This window comes from Herpailurus yagouaroundi, unplaced genomic scaffold, assembly GCF_014898765.1.
Source record: "Herpailurus yagouaroundi ecotype Mexico unplaced genomic scaffold, PumYag 67641, whole genome shotgun sequence".
In the NCBI taxonomy this organism is placed as follows: Eukaryota; Metazoa; Chordata; class Mammalia; order Carnivora; family Felidae; genus Herpailurus; species Herpailurus yagouaroundi.
In genome coordinates, this window is record NW_024420442.1 from 3,308,683 (window position 1) to 3,331,405 (window position 22,723).

Genomic DNA, 22,723 nt, shown 5'->3' on the forward strand with positions numbered 1-22,723 from the left:
GTATTCAAATAATGATCTGATGCTCTGTCAACATCACGAAGGTTATCAACTTCAAATACTAAGGGCGTAAAAACAACCAAAACTAGCAAACTATTAAACTTCCTATGTGATATGTGGAATTTACCTTTGGGGAACTGACAGTAAGACAGAAGAAAGATTTAACTTGTCATCGATCAGGTGGAACTTCCTCAGGGTTCTAATTTATCACACAATCAAAAGAACCAGGTCTAATACTACAATAGAATTTGAGGAATTTCGTGAGTGGATTTAATAACTTCCTTAGAATCCAGTAGCAGCTCAAAGAAAAGAAGGGATTTAGCACAAGGGCCAAATAAGGAACATGGGGGGCCGGGGCTGAGGGAAACTACTGTATCATCTTCAAAAGGTCTCCTTGCTTAGAGAGAAAACTTCAAGAAACTCTTTTATGTATATGTAAACCACCCCTACACAATCGGTTTGCGATCAGGCTTGAGCTATGTCTAGAAAAATAGAGAAAACTGAGTAAGGAAAAGGGGAGAACCATTTCAGGTTAGTGTGAAGGTGGGGGAGCAGCAGGATGGAAAGACAAGGAGATGACAATGTATTCAAGGTCGCTCAGGGTACAGTGAGTTTATTTGGAACACAAAGTGCTATGTGAACAATGCTATAAAACATCTATGTACCCGTCTCCTAGTACGTGGGAAAGATGTTCTCTTGGGTATCTAGGAATAGAGTTGTTAGGTCATAAAGTATATGAATGTTCAACTTCCCAAGATGATAGGAGACTTTTCCAAAGTGGTGGTACCAATTTATCTTACCACTAGCAATATTTAAGAGATCCTGTAGATCCACATCTTCTCCAATGCTTGGTATTGTTAGAACTTTGAACTTTTGTCTATCAAATAGATGTAAAATGGGATTTCGGTATGTTCTTGATGTCTATTTCCAATGATAATGAACACCTTTTTATGTATGTGTAAGCCATATATTTTTCTTCTTCTAACAAATGCTTGTTTGTGTCATTTTCCCATTTTTCTTTTGGGTTGTTTATAGGTATTTAAATATCCTCAATACTATCAGTTGTAAGATCTTGTCCCAGCTTGAAACTTGTCTTTTTCCTTAAGTGGTGTCTTTTGATGAACAAAAGTTGTTACTTTTAACCTAGGCAAATTTATCGCTATTTTATTTTATGTTTAAGAAACACTTTCCCACCCCGAGATCTATTAGATATCTACTCATATTTTATACTAAGAGTGTTAAAAGTTGTTTTGACATTTAAGTCCTTTAGCTGCACTTTTTAAAAAGTTTATTTATTTATTTTTGAGAGAGAGAGAGAGAGAGAGAGAGAGAGAGAGAGAGAGAGAGAGATAGGGAGGGAGGGAGGGTAAGAGAGAACCCAAGCATGCTCCATGCTGTCAGCACAAAGCTGACACGGGGCTACATCCCGCAAACCGTGAGATCATGACCTGAGCTGAAAGCAAGAGTCGGACGCTCAGCAAACTGAGCCACCCAGGCGCCCCTGCACTGATTTTTAAATATGGTGATGCAGGGTTCTACTTTCATCTTTTTCCAAACGGATAACCATTTTTCTCCTGCTCCATTTACTGACAGTTCTTTCTTTCCCCAATGATTTGACATACCATCTCTTTCATATAACTTAAGTTCCACACATGTATGGCTCTGCCTCTGGGCTCTGTATTTTATTCCACTGAACAATTCATTTGTTCCCCTGTGCTTTCTAAAGTTCTATAAATTTCTTAAGTCCTCATATCTGGGATGGCACATCTTATCTTCCTGTTCTGCTTCTTCAAAGGTGACTGGGCTATTCTCAGCCCTCTAGTCTAACTTATAAAACATGAAGTTTCACATAAAACTCTGTTGTGATTTTGACTAGAACTGTACTGAATCTACAGATCAGTTTGGGAAGAACTGACAACTTTATATAATGCCTTCCTCTTTAATGTCTCTTAATAATGTTTTATAGTTTTCTCTATAGCTGTCTTAGACATCTTTTGTTAACATTTATTCCTAAATCCTTAATATTCTCTGATACTATTATAATGTTGGTTTCTTTTTATTTAATTACATTCTCTAATTGTTTCCTGGTACATAGAAATGCAATTCATTTTTATGTATTAACCTTACATTGGACCATTTATTAAACCCTCCTATTATTTAGAATCATCTGGATTCTTAAGGATTTTCTATGGAAAAAAAAGTCATATCATTCACAAAAAATGACAGTTATATCCTCCTTTCCAATGCTTATGACTCATTTCTTTCTGTCTTACTGTGCTAGTCCTCAGAATTCCAAGATTCTGGAGTAGCTTCAGGTGTTCTGCAAATATTTGCCTCCAACTTTATTTTAAAATATTTAACTATTTTTAAAAGTTTATAAAGTTTTTAAAAATCCGAAATTCAGGTTGATCTTGGTACTGATGCCCTGTTAGTTCACTCTAATCATTCTTCTTCGTACTTTGCTTTTTCTTCCATAATTTTATTTTCATTTCCCTATGCTGAACCTGATGTCTGTCATAATCGTTTTCTGCTCTTCATTCTCAGAGTCCACAGAGAATTAGAGACTCCACATCCTCTGACTCTACAGAGAACTAGAGGCAAACTCAGAAAACAGGAAACACTGTCTCACGAAAATGATTTCCTCCTACCAGAACGCCACATTCTTCATGGAGCAGTGTTAAGTGACTGAATTAACTATATCCTCTAGAAAACAAAACTATCCGTACCAAAATACAAACTAGGAAAGGACACTGGAAAGACTGATTCTTTGAAGTTGGAGAGAGAGCTGATTTTGAGGCTGAGTTGCACACATAGTTGCAACTTTAGACAACCATGTTTATACCAATAAACCAGTAAAACCAGTACTATATAAACCAAATAAAACCAGTATTAAACCAAAACGGTTTATGTAAACCAAATAAAACCAGTATTAAACCAAAATGTATACTCTACTTTTCATTAGGAATGATCACTTAATGAAAATCAATTACCAAAATACAATTATGATAGTGAGAAAGGAAAAGATCTAACCATGGAAACTGACCTCGATGCCAATAACTTACCTGCTACCACTCATTACATAACCCGAGCATTCGAATGATGCAATTTCTTCACTTGTCAAGCCAATTTCACCTCTTCTTGGGATACGTTTCCCAGCTTTTACGTATTCAGCCATAGCTGCACCCTCACCAGGCAACAGTGCATGGCCATAGCTACAAAGTAATTCAGAATTCAGAAAAGTTCATTATAAAAAACTCATCATCTAAAGAGAACACAAAAACATCTCTCAGAAAACAGCACAAAAATAACAGTCGCTGGGCAGCAGCAGGCTGGGAAGCCCAATGTGAATTACTTTAATTAGTGAACATTGCACTCTGACCTACATAACTAACCCAGAAATAAAGACATGCTTTGGAAGAACAAAAGAACTGAAATGAGTGAGTACAGATTCATGGTTTACAATTATGGATCAATTTATGTCTATAAGCACTGCCTTTACAGCTTCTGCCCCCAGCTAATTCCTTTCCCCTTCTTTCCCTTTGAAGAAAAAAAAAAGAAATATCTCAAATTAACATACTTTTTAGGCTTATAACCAGTAATAATGCTATCCAGTAACTATTATCTATTAACTTTTATTTGAGGGGACTTTAAAAACTACCATCCCGGAGAGAGCCAAAGCATAAGAGACTCTTAAAAACTGAGAACAGGGGCGCCTGGGTGGCGCAGTCGGTTAAGCGTCCGACTTCAGCCAGGTCACGATCTCGCGGTCCGGGAGTTCGAGCCCCGCGTCAGGCTCTGGGCTGATGGCTCGGAGCCTGGAGCCTGTTTCCGATTCTGTGTCTCCTTCTCTCTCTGCCCCTCCCCCATTCATGCTCTGTCTCTCTCTATCCCAAAAATAAATAAACGTTGAAAAAAAAAATTTAAAAAAAAAAACAAAAAAAAAAAACACTGAGAACAAACTGAGGGTTGATGGGGGGTGGGAGAGAGGGGAGGGTGGGTGATGGGTATTGAGGAGGGCACCTTTTGGGATGAGCACTGGGTGTTGTATGCAAACCAGTTTGACAATAAATTTGATATATTAAAAAAATAATAAAATAAAATAAAAACTACCATCCCTTCATTCAAGTCATTGACTGCATCTTAAATACATAATTAAACTCAAAGCTTAGAATACAAAAATAATTTCTGTTCTTGTGGAATTTACATCCCAACAAGGACATAACTGCAATACAAGGTAGAACACATGAAACAACACACAAAAGAAACAGAAAATACTTTGAGGACGAAAGGGTTAAAGAAGGGTAGGAATCACATCTACTTGTGGAGGGAAGGTACTGGGAATCAGCACATGATCCCTCCTTTTGAAAGGGGTTTTAAAAGATGGTAAGGATTTTGACAGGAAGAAATTGGAAGTAGTAAAGAAACTAGGGCTGGGAAAAAAAGGGAAGGCATGTTGGGGGAAGCATAAGGTAAACAAGGCAGGACACGGGAAAGTGCACAGTAAATGCAGGAAGTTTTAGTTCCGCTCACTTGGAACCTGGGGTGTAAATAAAGGAGTAGAGGGTGATAGGGTTGGAAAGGTAAGTCAGGGCCATACTTTGATGAAGGGACTTTAGTTATTTTAAGTACACAGTTACTTACTTCAAAGGTTTATCATCCTGAGAGGCAAGTGTTTTCGGAGCCTCTGGGCCAATTAAGTCTGAGGGTTCTTCAGGCTCTGCAGGAAAAGATGTTCAGAAACAGATTCACATTTTGACTAATCAGTTAATTTAATGTTTTTTTTTGTTTTTTTTTGGAGAGAGAGAGAACGCATGTGTGCATGAGCAGGGAAGGGGTAGAAAGACAGGGAGAGAATCTTAATCATGTTGGGCATGGAGCAGCCCAACACAGGGCTCGATCTCACGACTGACTGACATGGGATTCGATCTCACAAATGTGAGATCACGACTGAGCCATCCAGGCACCCCATGTTAATTTAATGTTTTTTTATCTGTTCTGAGTCAAACTCTACCAGAAGAACCTACTTGATCGATCCTTCCAGGGATTCTCCAGAAACTCTTCTTGGGAATCTTTAGAGCTTGAATCACTGGAATCTTTTCTATTCTTCTTAGACTTCTTTTTCTTATATTTCTTCCTGTAATGATTATAATTTTATACAAATACAATTAATAGCCCCACATTAAAGGGAATCTCATTTTTTTTTTTTAAATTTTTTTTTTTCAACGTTTATTTATTTTATTTTTGGGACAGAGAGAGACAGAGCATGAACGGGGGAGGGGCAGAGAGAGAGGGAGACACAGAATCGGAAACAGGCTCCAGGCTCTGAGCCATCAGCCCAGAGCCCGACGCGGGGCTCGAACTCCCGGACCGCGAGATCGTGACCTGGCTGAAGTCGGCCGCTTAACCGACTGCGCCACCCAGGCGCCCCGGGAATCTCATTTTTTAAGGCAATGAAAGACTGATAAAAATATTTACATTTTCAGCTCATTAAAATTTTTAGAGAATTTTAATTAAAAAATCTTAACTTCTTTAACCAAATCATGTTTCACTATAAAAAAGATCCCTCAAGGGAACAATGAAATACAGTTCTCATGTTGTAGAAAGACAACAAATAAAGCGGTTTAAAAACCAGCTCTTACCAATTTGAGCATCAATAATTTGAAGTGTAATGGATTAAAATACGTCAGATATGTCTGAATCCTTGGGTTCATAATGATACTAAAAAAGTCCAAATCATTATTTTGAAAATTCATAAAACAAAAAAAGTTTTTTAAAAAAGTAATTATCTTGCCTTTACTATACAAACTACTTCAGGGCAACCAAATAGTTGATGAGGGTTGATTTCTCTTATAAAATTATTCTACCTAAGAAAGCCAGAATTATACTATCACCACTTTGCAATCCCTAATGAAATAAGGGATCTAGGCAATGACCATCCATGGCTATTAATAGGACAAAAAGAGACAATCAGACATTATCTGCCTCCTGATGAAGTATGCACCATCTATGAAGTATGTGTGCCAAAGACTCAAATCTGAACCTTATCAAGTCTCTAGACCTTACTATCAAAATATATGAAATACAGAGGACAGAGAACATGTTACAAAGCATACAATTAAAAATATAATCAGGGGTGTCTGGCTGGCTCAGTCAATGAAGCATGTGACTCTTGATCTCAGGGTCGTGAGTTTGAGCCCCACACTGGCTATAGAAATTACTTAAAAATAAAGTCTTTAAAAATAAGAAGAATTTTAAGAAACAGAATCAGGGGCACCTGGGTGGCTCAGTTGGTCAAGTGTCCAACTCTTAATCTCGGCTCAAGTCATGATCTCATGGTTTGTGAGATCAAGCCCCATGTCAGGCTCCATCCAAACTGAGCTTGGAGCCTGCTTGGGATTCTCTTGCTCCCTCCCAGGCTTGTGTTTGTGCTCTCTCTCTCAAAATAAATACTTAAAAGTACAATCAGCAAAACCCATACTATAGGAAACTCTACAGGTAAATGATTTGGTTTTTTAAAAAGTAAACAGCGGGGCGCCTGGGTGGCGCAGTCGGTTAAGCGTCCGACTTCAGCCAGGTCACGATCTCGCGGTCCGTGAGTTCGAGCCCCGCGTCAGGCTCTGGGCTGATGGCTCGGAGCCTGGAGCCTGTTTCCAATTCTGTGTCTTCCTCTCTCTCTGCCCCTCCCCCGTTCATGCTCTGTCTCTCTCTGTCCCAAAAATAAATAAACGTTGAAAAAAAAAAATTAAAAAAAAAAAAGTAAACAGCAAAACAAAAATGGAAGGGGAATCAATTGATTTAAAGAGGTATAAGAGACATATCAATAATCACAATTTATGGGCATCATGCATTTATTTATTTATTTTCTATTTTTTTATTTTATATTTGAGAGAAAGAGAGAGAGAGTGTGAGCGAGTGCATGAGCGGGGGAGCAGCAGAGAGACAGAATCTGAAGCAGGTTCCAGGCTCTGAGCTGTCAACAGAGCCTGACACGGAGCTTAACCCACCAGCTACGAGATCATGACCTGAGCTGAAGGTGGATGCTTAACCGACTGAGCCACCCAGGTGCCCTTATGGGCATTATTTAGACCCAGATTTGAATACACTGTAATAAAAATCTGCTGAGAATTGAGGAATTATTGCTAAATTTCTTAGGCATGATAACAGCTCTGCAGTTATGATTTTCTCTATCTTTTAGAGAAACATGCTAGATTATGGACAAAATGACATCTGGGATTGGTTCTGAAATAATGGGGGGTGGGCAGTGGAGATTGCCAAAGAGTTGAAATTGTTCAGCTAGGTGATGATTATACAGGGTATCATTATACTATTTTATTTATCATTATTTACTTATAACTTTATGTAATTTTATATATATTTTAACTTTTCCATGATAAAAATTGAAGAGAAAAACTGACGATCTGTGTTTCTTCTTCTTTTCCTTTTTCTTGGCTTTCTTTCCTCTTCTTTTTGTATCTTCATCTGCAAATTAAAGCACATTTTAATTAAAAACAAAAACTTAACTCTAAAACCCTAGTAATTTTGATTAAATATCCTACTGCTGCCCTATTTGCTGTTACAGAGAAATTTATCAATTCAAAAATTTATTGCTACTGATCAAAATATGTGTTAGGCACCAGGGACACAGGAATTAAAGTCATACTAAGCCTTCAGTGATAGAGGTGTTATTATTAACTTCACTGTGAGAGATAATAGTATGGTGATAAGTAGGAAAATGTCATTTTTTAGAGATGTACACAGAAATTTTTAGGGTGGCAGTATGATATTTCTACTTTACTTTGAATATCTCAACAAAAAAGATGATATTTAAAGCAAATGTCAAAATACTAATCCCACGAACTGTGAGATCATGACTTGAGCCGAAGTCAGAAGCTTAACCGACTGAGCCACCCGGGTGTCGCACCGTTTTTTTTTTTAACGTTTATTTATTTTTTGAGAGAGAAAAAGGGCAAGCAGAGGAGGCGCAGAGAGAGGAAGACAGAGGATCCAAAGCAGGCTCCGTACTGACAGCAGAGAGCCCAATATGGGGCTCAAACTCACAAACCGCGAGATCATGACCTGAGCCAAAGTCGGACACTCAACCGACTGAGCCTCCCAGATGCCCCAAGCTAGTTCTTTTTAAAGTCAGTTTTACTACAAAAGCACTGCATGCCCGCTGTTCAAGTGAGGAAGGCACGCCGCACGCAGGGAGAGACTGGCATCACAGGCAGATGGACTTCTGTACCAAGTAACAGAAGCGAGAGAAAGAACACGGACTACTGAGGAGACGGAAAGCACGTCTCAGGCTACAGAGGACGCTGCAAGAGTGACAGGGCACGTGTGATTAGACAGGGAGCCAGCAGGGTCCAAACGTTACCCTGAAGGCCACAGAGAGCCACTGAAGGATTGTAAGTAGGGGACAGACACGCTCACACTTGTGCTCTAAGGAAGTTCGCTCTTCCAGCAGTGAGGAAGGAAAGTGACAACGGGGGCCAGGAAACCCAGGTGACATCAGAGGAAAAGACACCTTCATGTCATGTGTCCCCAGAGGTGGCACCCTCTGTCAATCATCAGCCAGGAGAGGGCACAAAAAGGTGGCTTTTTGAGAGGCACCACCCCACAGGGGGTGTCTTCCATAAACCAGCTGCTGGCCCGAAAGGGTCCTTTATGATGTGCCTTTTTATTTATTTATTTATTTTTAATTTGTTTAATGTTTATTTATTTTTGAGAGACAGAGAGAGAGAGATGGAGTGTGAGCGGAGGAGGGGCAGAGAGAGAAGGAGACACGGAATCTGAAGCAGGCTCCGGGCTCCGAGCTATTAGCGCAGAGCCCGATGCGGGGCTCGAACTCACGAACCGCGAGATCATGACCTGGGCCGAAGTCAGACGCTTAACCGACTGAGCCCCCCAGGCGCCCCTATGATGTGCCTTTTTGTTTTTTTTTTTAAAATATATATTTTTTAATGTTTATTTATTTTTGAGACAATGCGAGAGACAGAGTGCAAGCAGTGGAGGGGCAGACAGAGGGAGACACAGAATCTAAAGCGGGCTCCAGGCTCTGAGCGGTCAGCCCAGAGCCTGACGCGGGGCTTGAACTCACGAACCGCGAGATCATGACCTGAGCCGAAGTCAGACACTTAACCGACTGAGCCCCCCAGGCGCCCCTATGATGTGCCTTTTTGACAACGGCACCGAGGTGCCCACCGAGCGTGAGGATGACACACAAGGGCCGCTCCTCGGGGCCGACGCGGCCCTATGGCTTGCTCGCTGCCACACGTCTCCCAGCCCAACCTCGCCCCGGTTCGCTGCCACACGCCTTGTGCAGCCACACACAGCCAGTCGGGAGCCACGCTGCTCAGGCTTGAATCCCAGCTGTGCGACCCTGAGTGCCGCGCTTACCAGCTGCTCTGGGCCCCGCGTCCCCGGCTCTAGGACACATTCTACAGTTACCGCGAGGGGCAAGCAGCGACAACGAACACCGAGCGCTTGGCAGGGTGCCTGGCACGGAGGCAGCGAGCGTTCCACAACTCTTGGCTGCCGTTATCGCGTTTAAGAACCTTCTTCGGAAATAAATTCTAAGTAGAATGAGTCGTGAAGCCAGCCTCGCAGAGCGATGCCGGCCTTCTTACCACTGGAGTCCGTTTCAGAGTCAGAGTCACTGTCGCTGTCAGAATACTTCTTGCGTTTTCTTTTAGATGATTTTTTCTTTCTCTTTTTCTTGGACCTTTCTTTTGAATGACTAGACTTCCTCTTCTTCTTCTTCTTCTTTTCTTCTATATAAAACACGGACATAAAATTAACTTCTAAATATTATGATTATCAGTTTTATTGTATTTGAAATACTGATAAAGAACAAATGATAGGCAATTTGAGTAAAAGTGAAGTATATTCAGCTATTTATAAACACTTTTTTCAACTTCTCAATTAAAAAGCTCTGTATTTTAAAAATACCTTCTGAAGTAGAAGCTGAAGTAGTGCTTTTCTTTGGCTCATCATCCTCTACTGGTGTGTGTTCATCAGAGCTGAATTTAAAGAAGATGGTTACAAGAATCAGAAAAGTGATAAAATGAGGAATATAAAAATATGGAATTAAAAATTTTGGGGGTGCCTGGGTGGCTTAGTCCATTAAGCGTCTGACTCTTGATTTCGGTTCAGATCATGATCTCACAGTTCATGAGTTTGAGTCCGCATCGGGCTCTGTGCTAACAACAGGGAGCCTGTTTGAGATTCTCTCTCTCTCCCTCTCTGACCCTATCCTGCTCACTCTCTATCTCTCTCTCTGTCAAAATAAGAAATAAAAAAAAATTTTCAGTGATGACACTGATTGTCCAAGAACCATTAAAAGCAAACACTGAAATAACTTGGTAAGGGTATAGTTTGAGGGTCTATCACATTCAAAATAATATAATAATAACTTACATTTGCACAATGCTTTAGAGTTTACAAAACACTATTCAAACTGAAAGCAATATGTACGATGTATATTTTCAGAAGAAATCACAGGGCAAATGTATGGAACCATAAGGAAAGATGGAAAAAACTAGAGACAGGAAGGCTAAAGGAAGACTTCATGATTTTAATCTCAGTGTATAAAGGACATATGGTAGAACAGCAACTGTTCTGTCTCCCCAGAGCAATTAGAACCTAACACACTACAAGATACAGAGATTTAATTCTATTGTAGATAATTCCGAAAATGAATATATTAAAATTCTATAATAGTTTAGAAGAGAAGTTTTCATACCATATAATCTTTTTAAAAAAGTTTTATTTGGGGCACTTGGGTGGCTCAGTCAGTTAAGCGTCCGAGTTCAGCTCAGGTCATGATCTCACACTCCGTGAGTTTGAGCCCCACATCGGGCTCTGTGCTGACAGCTCAGAGCCTGGAGCCTGCTTGGGATTCTGTGTCTCCCTCTCTCTCTGCCCCTCCCTTGCTCATGCTCTGTCTCTCTCTGTCTCAAAAATAAATAAAAAACATTAAAAAAAATTTTTTTAAGTTTATTTATTTTGAGAGAGTGACAGACATATAAAGAGAGAGCATGAGAGCATGGGAGGGGCAGAGAGAGAGAGAGAGAGAGAGAGAGAGAGAGAGAGAGGATCCCAAGCAGGCTCCACACTGTCAGTGCAGAGCCTGACTTGGGGCTCAATCCCACGAACTGTGAGATCATGACCTGAGCCAAACTCAAGAGTCATATGCTTAACCAAATGAGCTACCCAGGTGCCCCTATCATATAACCTTTTAATCTGAAGATCACATCTGGAATAATTTAGGTATTGCCTGGAAAATTATTTTTAGGGTTCTTTCCAACTCATTCTTTCAGTTCAGATTCTTTGACCATTTTCCAAGGTATCTATAAGAACAAGTTTCAGATAATAATGCTATCACTGTCACAGGATACAAGTTTACCTGTCAAACACATTGTTTCAACTCAAAGTAGACACAGATAGAGGAGAGGGAAGAAGAACCTCATGAACAGCACCAAAGGGGAAAAAAATAAGGAAAAAAATAATTAGGCCTTCAGATATTGTATTAATCTTAATTTTATTTTTGAGAGAGAGAGAGAGGGAGTGCACACATGCAAGCAGGGAAGGGGCAGAGAGAGGGGAACAGAGGATCTGGAGTGGGCTCTGTGCTGACAGCAGCAAGCCCAACAAGGGGGTTGAACTCATGAACTGTGAGATCATGACCTGAGCCAAAGTCAGACACTCAACCAACTGAGCCACCTAGGTGCTCCCAGGTACTATTTAATACAAGAAAACTAACTAGGGGCACCTGGCTGGCTCAGCTGGTTGACCATGAGAGTTTTGATCTCGCCATTGTAAGTTTGAGCCCCATGCTGGGTGTAAACATTTCTTTTTTCTTTCTTTTTTTTTTTAAATTTTTTAAACACTTATTCATTTTTGAGAGACACAGAGACAAAGCGTGAGTGGGGGAGGGGCAGAGTGAGAGGGAGAAACAGAATCTGAAACAGGCTCCAGGCTCTGAGCTGTCAGCACAGAGCCTGACGTGGGGCTTGAACTCATGAACCACAAGATCATGACCTGAGCCGAAGTCAGATGCTTAACCGACTGAGCCACCCAGGTGCCCCTGGGTGTAAACATTTCTTAAAAATAAAATACTGGGGGGAGCCTAGGTGGCTTAGTCAGTTAAGCATCTGAATTTGGCTTGGGTCATGATCACATGGTTCACGAGTTCAAGCCCTACATCGGGCTGTCTGCTGTCAGCATAGGGCCTGCTTTGTTGGATCCTCTGTCCCCTCTCTCTCTGTCCCTCTTCCTCCTCAAACATAAACATTAAACAAAAACCTTTGGGAGCGCTTGGGTAGCTTAGTCAGTTGGGTGTCTGATTCTTGATCTCGCTCAGGTCACAATCTCACGATTTATGGGTCTGAGCCCTACATCAGGTTCCTTGCTGGTAGCGTGGAGTCTGCTTGGGTTTCTGTCTCTCCCTCTCTCTGCCCCTCTCCTGCTCTTTCTCACTCTATCAAAATAAATAAACTTCATTTTTTAAAAGTTTATTTACTTGTTTGAGAGAGACAGACACAGCATAAGCGGGGAGGGGCAGAAGGGGGAGAGAGAGAATCTCAAGCAGACTCTGTGCTGTCAGTGCAGAGCCTGATGCGGGGCTCGAACTCATGAACCATGAGATCATGACTTGAGCTGAAACCCAGAGTCTGACACTTCACCGACTGAGCTACCCAGGCACCCCACGCCTATTGATATCAGCTCAGGTCCTGATTTCACAGTTGTGAGATCAAGCCCCCTGTCAGGCTCTGCTTGGGATTCTCTCTCTCTCTCTCTGCCACCCCTCAAAATAAATAAATAAACATTAAAAAAAAAAAAAGGGATGCCTGGGTGGCTCAGTTGGTTAAGTGTCCAACTCTTGATTTTGGCTCAGGCCATGATCTCATGGTTTGTGGGTTCAAGCCCTGCATCAGGCTCTGTGCTGAGGGCATGGAGCCTGCTTGGGATTTTCTCTCTCTGCCCCTCTGCCCCCCTCTCTCTCAAAATAAATAAACATTAAAAAATGTTAATACATTAAAAAAAAGAAAAGATGAATCCAAAGAGACTTACACCAAGACACGTTATAGTCAGTGTCAACAGTTCGAGATAAAGAGAGAATCTTAAAAGTAGCAAAAGGAAAACAACCAGTTATATACCAAAGAACCATAAGAACCGTAAGCCCATTAGCTGGTTTCAGTAGAAACTTTATAGATCAGAAGAGAATGGCATGATATGTTCAAAGTGCTGAAAGGAAAAAACTTACAGCCAAGATTACTCTACTCAGCAAGGTTCTTGCTCAGAAGTGAAGGAAAAATAAGGAGTTTCCCAGACAAGCAAAAGCTAAAGGAGCTCATCAATACCAAACCAGCCTTACAAGAAATGTTAATGGGACTTCTTTAAGTAGAACAGTAAATCATAACTAGAAGTAAGAAAATTATGAAAGGAAAAACCTCATTGGTAAAGGTAAACATATTAAAGGTAGTGGATCAACCACCTACATAGCTAGTATGAAGGTTAAAAGACAAAAGTAGTAAAATCAGCTAGACCTACAATAATTAGTCAATGGAAACAAAATAATGAGATGTAAAATATGATATCAAAACATAAATATTTGCGGGGGAGGGATGTAATTCTTTTAGAATGCATTTGAACTTAAGTGGGCATCAACTTAAAATAGATTACTATATACCTAAGACATTATATATGAACCTCATGGTAACCACCGACCAAATACCTAAAACAGATGCACAACCAATGAAAGAATACAAACATAACACTAAGGAAAGTCACCAAATCTCAAGGGAAGAGATCAAGAGAAAAAGAAAGGAAGAGAGCAAGAGAAGAAAGGAACAGAGAAGAGCTACAAAAATAATCAGGAAAAAGTCAACAAAATGGCAATAAGTCCATACCTATCAATAATTACATTAAATGTAAATTTATTAAATGCTCCAATTAAAATACATAGGGTGGCTGAATAGATTTAAAAAAACAGGAGATGCTGCCTACAAGAGACTCACTTCAGAGACATACAGACTGAAAGTGAAGGGATGGAAAAAGATATTCCACACAAATGGCAACAACAACAAGCTGGGGTAGCAATAGGTATATCAGACAAAATAGACTGGAAAACAAATTCAATAAAAAGAGACAAAGAAGGACATTACATAATGATAAAGGGATCGATCCAACAAGAAGACATAAAACTTGTAAATATCCATGTACCCAACATAGAAGCACCTAAATACATAAACCAAGTATTAATGGACGTGAAGGGAGAAACTGACAGTAATAGAATAATAGTAGGGGACCTTCACACCCCGCTCACATCACTGGATAAATCATTCAGACAGAAAATCAATAAGGAAACAGTGGCCTTGAATAACACATTAGACTACATGGACTTAACATATATATACAGAATATCCTATCCAAAAACAGCAGAAAACAGATTCTTTTCAAGTGCACATGGAACAGTCTCCAGGATTGATCCCATGTTAGGCCACAAGACAAATCTTGATAATTTTAAAAAGACTGAAATCATATCAAGCATCTTTTCGGAACACAACAGTATGAAATTAGAAATCAATTATAAGAAGAAAGCTGGAGGGGTACCAGGGTGGCTCCGTCGGTTAAATGTCCGACTTCAGCTTAGATCATGATCTTGCAGTTCATGAGTTTGAGCCCCACACCGGGCAATCTGTTGTCAGCGCAGAGCCTGTTTCAGATCCTCTGTTACCCTCTGTCTGCCCCTCCCCTTGCTTGCGCACTCTCTCTCTCTCAAAAATAAATACACTTAAAAAAAAAAAAGGCTGGAAATACACAAACACATAAAGGCAAAACAACTTGGAATTAAACAACCAATGGATCAATGAAGAAATCAAAGAGGAAATTAAAAATGGAAACTCAACAGTACAAAATCTATGGGATGCAGCAAAAGGAGTTCTAAGAGAGAAGGTTATAGTGATACAGGCCCAACTCAAGAACCAAGAAAAATATCAAATAAACAATCTAATCTTACACCTAAAGGAACTAGAAAAAGAACAAAGCCCAAGGTTAGTAGAAGGAAGGAAATAATAAAGGTCAGTCGGTTAAGCATCTGACTCTTGATTTTGGCTCAGGTCATGATCTCATGATTTAGGATATTGAGCCCTGTCACAGAGCCTGCTTGGGATTCTCTCTCTCTGCCTCTCCCCCAAGTGAAAGCACACACGTGTGTGCGCATGCTCTCTCTCTCTCTCAAAATAAATAAATAAGCATTTTTTTAAAAAAGATCAGAGTAAAAATAAATGAAACATAGATCCCCCCAAAAAACAAGAGAAAATACCACTGAACCTAAGAGTTGGTTCTTTGAAAAGATAAAATTGATAAAACCTTTAGCCAGACTCAGGATGAAGAAAAGGGAGTGCCCATATAAATAAAATAAGAAATGAGAGAGTAAGTTACAACCAATACTACAGACATACAAAAATAATCATGACACTACTAAGAACAATTACATGCCAACAAAGGGAACAAACTAGAAGAAACAGATAAATTTCTAGAAATATAACAATTGTCCAAATGAGGAAGATTACAATACAGACTGATTACTACTAATGAAATTGAATCATTAATAAAAAAACTTTCAACAAAAGAAACTCCAGGACCAAATGGCTTCACGGGTAAATTCTACCAGTTATTTAATGAGATAATACCTATCCTTCTTAATTCTAAAAAACTGAAGAACAAACTCACTCACTCACCGACTTACTACAAGGCCAGCATTACCTGATACCAAAGCCAAAGACACCACAAACAAAAAAAATTAGAAGCCAATATCACTGATGCATGTATATATAGATGCAAAAGTCTGCAACAAAATATTAGGAAACCAAATTTTATACTACATTAAAAAGATCATACACCACACTCAAGTAGGAATTATTCCAGAATTGCAAGGATAATTCAATAACCAGAAATCAATGTGGATATACCACATTAACAAAATAAAGGATAAAAATCATATGATCATTTCAATAGATGCTGAAACACCATCTGACAAAATTCAACATCCAAATAAGATACAAACTCTCAGCAAAGTGGATATAGAGAAAAAATACCTCAAATTAAGAAAGGCCAGATATGACAAACCCACATCTAACCTCATACTCGACAGTGAAAAAGCTGAAAGCTTCACTCTAAGATCAAGAGCAAGACAAGGATGCCTACTCCCACCACTTTTATTCAACATAATACTGGAAGTCCTAGCCAGAGGACAAGAAAAAGAAATAAAAGGCATCCAAACTGGTAAAGAAGAAGTAAAACTGTCACTATTTGCAAAAGACATATTACATACAGAAAACTCTAAAGACTCCACCATCCATGTTGTTTGTCAATTGTACCTCAAAAAAAATTTCTTTGTGGGCAGTTGGGTGGCTCAGTGGGTTAAGCATCCAATTCTTGATTTTGGCTCAGGTCCTGAACTCACAGTTAAAGGAGTTTGAGCCCCATGGTGGGCTCTGCACTGACAGCACAGAGTCTGCTTGGGATTCTCTCTCTCTCTCTCTCTCTCTCTCTGCCCCCCCCCATAAACAAACATTTAAAAAAATCCCTTTTAGGGCACCTGGGTGACTCAGTAAGTTTAGTGTACAACTCTTGATTTCGGCTCAGGTCATGAGCTCCTGGTTGGTGAGTTCGAGCCCCACATCAGGCTCTGCGCAGCCAGTGCAGAACCTGCTTGGGGTTCTTTCTCTCTCTCTCTCTGCCCATCTGCTGCTCACTCTCTCTCTAAAAAAATAAATAAATACACTGAGGGAGAAGCAGGGGGACCGGGATTTTCTTCATCCTTCAAACACAGCTGTATTGAGATCAGATCACTTGGAACACCCAGGAAATCAATCTGTGGAGTGGCAGAAGGCTCTCCACGGGTGGAGAGAGACAGCTTGGCAGGATCAAGGTGCGTGTATGTGAATTGGGGGAGACAAAATGGCACAGGCATGGAGGGGAGGGAACCCCTTCTGTGGAGAGACAAAAGGGAGAGAAAGAGAGAGGGGCTGTGAAACCTCTCCGGACCATGGACTCGGGAATGAGAATACGGCGAGTGCCAGTTTCTATTCTGCAAACAGGCTGAGGAGCTGAAACTCAGAGGTTTCAAAAGTGCCCGACTTTTTCCGGAGTGAAGCCGGAGCCGTGTGCACGCACCTGGAGGGGAAGGAGCTGGCCTTGAAGCGCTGTGGCCATCCCAGGGGAGCACCGGGAGAGAACAGTCCCCTTCCTCGAGTACCGTGAGAAGAGGGTTTATTGCCTCCCTAAGAGCAAAAGACCCGGCAGGCGCCAGCCAAAGGCGTTTTACTGGCAGGGCTGAGTGGCACTACACCAGAACAGGGACCGTGCGGCGCGGGATTCTTCAAGACATCGGGTTTTGAATCGCAGCCGAGCGCCTGGGAGGAGCGGGAGACTGTGGAGCAGGACAAACTGACCGCCCGCGCTGCTCTGTGAGGGCTGCCTGAACAGCGTGGTTCGAGACACCGGGTCTGAGGAGGAGAGACTGGGGTGTCACCATTTTTCTCCCCGACACCAACACGCTGGGGCTTCAGGGAGCAGCACAACGGCCCCCAGGGGAGGCGAGACCCGCTTACACCAAACCCCACCCCTCTGTGTCTGGTGACTGCTTATCTACTGGAGGAACACTGACACTGGGTGAACCAGAGGGCCTCTCTTCCAGGCCATCATAGCCACTGGTCCCAGGCACCAACAAGACGACTGTTTTTTTGTCTGTTTTTGTCTGTTTGTTCTTTTCTTCTCTTTTTTTCCTTCTACCCTCTCCTTTTTTTCTTTTGGAATCAGGCTCATAGTTTCTGATTTGTTTTTGGTCAATTCTTATTTTATACACACACACACACACACACACACACACACACACACACACACACACTTTTTTGTTCTGTTTGTTTAATCCGGCATTTTCACTCTATTCTTTCTACACCTTTTCTATCTCTTCTTTAATTTCCTTTCTCTTTCTCAGGATTTAGCCTTATAGTTTTTTTCCTTTGCTTGGTTTTTTTCCCTTTTCATTCTTCTCTTTGAATGGGATCAGGCTTCCCCCCCTTTCCTTTTTTTTCAGGGTTACTTCAATGAACAAATGAAAACACACCCGGTGGAAAGTCCAAACATTCCACCACTACAAGCAAGGAGGAGCTTTGCAGAGGACTGACCAGTGGGACAGAGCAGCGAAATACACAACAGAGTGCACACAACACACTCCATAACACTTCGTGAAGTGCCAGGCCCTGGACAGTGTATGACCCCCTTTTTAATATAGTAGTTCTTCCACATAACGAGCTATTAAAAACATGCAAAAGACAGAAACTTAGCCAAAATGGCAAAACAGAAGAATCCTCCTCAAAAAAAAATTCAGGAAGAAATCACAGCCAGAGAATTGTAAAACATATATAAAAAATACATGTGAACAAGAATTTAGAATCACAGTCTTAAGACTAATAGCTGGGCTTGAAAAAACATAGAAGACAGCAGAGAATCTCTTGCTGCAGAGATCAAAGACCTAACAAATAGTTATAATGAATTAAGAAATGCTATACATGAGATGCAAAAGAAGCCAGATACAGTGACATGGAGGATGGAAGGAGTAGAGGAGAATATAGGTGAAAAAGAAGATAAAATTACAGAAAATGATGAAGCTAAAAAAAGAGGGAAAGGAAATTACTAGATCATGAAGGGGAGAATTAGAGAGCTAAATGATTCCATAAAACAAAACAGTATCCTTATCATAGGAGTTCCAGAAGAAAAAGAGTGAGAGAAAGGGGCAGAAGGTTTATTGCACAAATTACAACTGAGAACTTCCCTAATCTGGGGAAGGGAACAGGCATCCAAGTCCAAGAGGCACAGAGAACGCCCTTCAAAATCAACAAAAACAGGTCAACACCATGACGTATCATAGACAATCTGGCAAAATACAAAGTTAGAGAATTCTGAAAGCAGTTAGGGACAAACAGGCCTTAACCTACAAGGGTAGACACATAAGGGTAGTAGCCGACCTGTCCATGGAGATTTGGCAGGTCGTAAGGGAGTTGCAGGAAATATTCAATGTGATGAACAGGAAAAATATGCGCCAAGAATCCTTCATCCAGCAAGGCTGTCATTCAGAAGAGAAGGACAGATAAACAACAAAGCAGAAAAGAGTATCCAACTGGAAAAAGACAGTCTCTTCAGCAAATGGTGCCGGGAGAACTGGACAGCAACATGCAGAAGAATGAAACTGGACCACTTTTCTTACACCATACACCAAAATAAATTCAAAACGGATGAAAGACCTAAATGTGAGACAGGAAACCATCAAAATCCTACAGGAGAAAACAGGCAGCACCTCTTTGACCTCGGCCACAGCAACTTCTTACTTGACATGTCACAGAAGGCAAGGGAAATAAAAGCAGAAATGAAATACTGGGACCACATCAAGATAAAAAACTTCTGCTCAGCAAAGGACAATCAACTAAACTAAAAGGCAATCTGATGGAATAGGAGAAGATATTTGCAAATGACATATTGGATAAAGGGTAGTATCTAAAATCTATAAAGAACTTATCAAACTCAACACCCGAAAAATAAATAATCCAGTGAAGAAACGGGCAGAAGACATGAACATTTTTCCAAAGAAGACATCCAGATGGCAAACAGACATTAAATGAAAAGATGCTCAACATCACTCATCATCAGGGAAATACAAATCAAAACCACAGGGAGATATCACCTCACACCTGTCAGAATGGCTAAAGGTAACAACTCAGGAAACAACAGATGCTGGTGAGGATGTGATGAAAGGGGAACCCTCTTGCACTGCTGGTGGGAATGCAGACTGGTGTGCAGCCACTTTCAAAAACAGTGTGGAGGTTCTTTAAAAAATTACAAATAGAGGGGGGCCTGCGTGGCTCAGCGGGTTAAGCGTCCGACTTCAGCTCAGGTCATGACCTCATGATTCGTGGGTTCAAGCCCCACGTCGGGCTCTGTGCTGACAGCTCAGAGCCTGGAGCCTGCTTCAGATTCTGTGTCTCCCTCTCTCTCTGTCCCCCCCCCCCCCACTCACACTCTGTCTCTCTCTCAAAAATAAACATTCAAAAGATTTTTTTAATTATAAATAGAACTACCCTACAACCCAGCAATAGCACTACTAGGAATTTATCTAATGGACACAGGAGTGCTGAATCGAAGGGGCACTTGCACCCCAATGTTTATAGCAGCACTTTCAACAATAGCCAAATTATGGAAAGAGCCCAAATGTCCCATCAACTGATGAATGGATTAAGATGTGGTATTTATATAATGGACTACTACTTAGCAATGGAAAAGAATGAAATCTTGCCATTTGCAACAACATGGATGGAACTAGAGGGTATTATGTTACACGAAATAAGTCAGAAAGACAGATATCACATGATTTCACTCATAAGTGGAATTTGAGAAGCTTAACAGATAATCATAGGGGAAGGGAAAGAAAAGTAAGATAAAAACAGAGAGGGAGGAAAATCATAAGAGGCTCTTAAATGAAGAGAATAAACTGAGGGTTGATGGGGGTGGGGTAAATGGGTGATGGGCATTGAGGAGGGCACTTGTTGGGATGAGCACTGGGTGTCATATGCAAGTGATGAATCACCGGGTTCTACTCCTGAAACCAAGACTACACAGTATGCTAACTAACTTGAAAATAAATAAATAAATACACAAATAGATTAAAAAAAAAATTTTTTTTTCAACATTTATTTATTTTTGGGACAGAGAGAGACAGAGCATGAATGGGGGAGGGGCAGAGAGAGAGGGAGACACAGAATCGGAAACAGGCTCCAGGCTCTGAGCCATCAGCCCAGAGCCCGACGCGGGGCTCGAACTCACGGACCGCGAGATCGTGACCTGGCTGAAGTCGGACGCTTAACCGACTGCGCCACCCAGGCGCCCCTAAAAAAAAAAAAATTTTTTTTAAAGCCCTTTGTAAGGCTAACATGTGACATGCAATCTGCTGTTAGGCTGAGAAAAAATAATTCAAAATGATATAAACACATTTGTTTTAATACTGAGCCCTTCTGTGAATAGGAAATTAGCACCCCCATGAATTACAATTTAAAAAGAACAATTAATAAGTTAAGATCCACTAACAACATATTTTAATCATTAGGTAGGTTCAATGTTTTTAAATGTTAAGGGGTAGAATAGCATAAATCACAAGATGAAAAATGTGAGCTATACTTAAAGTTCTTCACTTAACAAAAATTTTTACAATAGTCTCTGGATTTAAACAAATGTTACAGTTTAAAAGTATATTTTCAAGTCACTTACTCTGGTTCTGGATTCTTTGGAGAAAGTCCCCATACTTCAGGAGCTCCCAATTCTCCAATCCTCTCTCTCTCACTTAATCTCCTAGAAGATACAGGCATACAAATTATTAACTCCATGGCCAAACTGTCACCTAAATCGATAATCAATTCAAAGGGGTCCAGTTAAGTTCTATTTTCCCTTTACGTTTTAAAATTTAAATTAATAAATTAAGTGTAAACTCAACATTTATGATCTCATGTTCTCGACAGTACTATTAAATGGTACAGACTATAGAGAGCCTGAGAGTCCAGGCCAGACAGCCTAAAAGACTGTCAAGTGCATCTGTTCTACCTCATGTATGACACAGCTCCTAACTGCTCATTTCATCTTCTGCAATAGTGGCACAAACAGTTTTCTATTTGGAAATAACTTCTTTGTTTATACACATTTATGAGAGTAAAGAGCAGTGTCTACTTTTGATTTAATCAAACCCATGTTCAGAAACTCAGGAATTAATAAAGAAAATAAAAATGAAGCATTAGAAGTAGAAAACAAAGAGAGCTCTGAAAGTGAAAGAAAAGTTTTATTTTGACTAAAACTGTCCTCAATGCGATACGGGGTTTGTTTTCTCTATTTTCCCTTTAGTTCCTTTTTGGAAAAGGGATATATCCTCCATCTACTCTTGGAGGACATGAAAAAATTTTTATGCTGTGGTTCCTTTTAGTTTTGCTCATAAACAAACAAACCCAAAAAACTAAGGCTCAATTCCTCAAAGTTTAGCTGCTTGTGACTCCATTTGTTAAAAAAGACAAAAAACAAACTTTTACAAAATAAATTGATTTGATTGCTTGACTATACTAGTTTTTACATCTTTATTCAGGGGAAAAGGTATTATAATCATGCAGAATTAGACTCAGGTTTCCCTTTTGAAGAAACAGCCTAAAAGGGTCATACTTAGGGGCGCATGGGTGGCTCAGTCGGTTGGGCATCCAACTTCAGCTCAGTCATGATCTCACGGTCAGTGAGTTTGAACCCCGCACCGGGCTCTGTGCTGTCAGCTCAGAGCCTGGGGCCTGCTTCGGATTCTGTGTCTCCCTCTGTCTCTGCTCCTCCTCTGCTCACTCTGTCTCTCAGAAATGAATAAACGTTAAAAAAAAAATTAAAAGGGTCATATATAACCTAACTTGGAATATATGCATACAGGGGGAAGAATGACACGCTGTAGGAGCAGTCAAGTTCTCATCCCCACTGCCACCAGCTTCATCTGTACTCTTAAGATAAATTATTCATCTCCTGGGGCGCCTGGGTGGCGCAGTCGGTTAAGCGTCCGACTTCAGCCAGGTCACGATCTCGCGGTCCGTGAGTTCGAGCCCCGCGTCAGGCTCTGGGCTGATGGCTCAGAGCCTGGAGCCTGTTTCCGATT

The 22,723-nt window shown here is 40.7% G+C and overlaps 1 protein-coding gene across 5 annotated transcripts in view; it reads right to left on the reverse strand.

Moving 5' to 3' along the window:
- Positions 1-22,723, reverse strand: part of NKAP (NFKB activating protein) — a 53,182-nt gene that overhangs the window by 27,307 nt on the left and 3,152 nt on the right. For 3 of the 5 annotated variants that reach the window (XM_040468022.1, XM_040468024.1, XM_040468025.1), the window contains exons 2-8: positions 21,322-21,402; positions 9,946-10,016; positions 9,624-9,767; positions 7,413-7,476; positions 5,022-5,131; positions 4,639-4,714; positions 3,060-3,209 (exon numbers count right to left, since the gene is read on the reverse strand). In XM_040468022.1, coding sequence (XP_040323956.1) covers positions 3,060-3,209; positions 4,639-4,714; positions 5,022-5,131; positions 7,413-7,476; positions 9,624-9,767; positions 9,946-10,016; positions 21,322-21,402 — 696 coding nt within the window. The remainder of the gene's footprint in view (positions 1-3,059; positions 3,210-4,638; positions 4,715-5,021; positions 5,132-7,412; positions 7,477-9,623; positions 9,768-9,945; positions 10,017-21,321; positions 21,403-22,723) is intronic. The other 2 variants (XM_040468023.1, XM_040468026.1) reach the window with 1 other exon arrangement.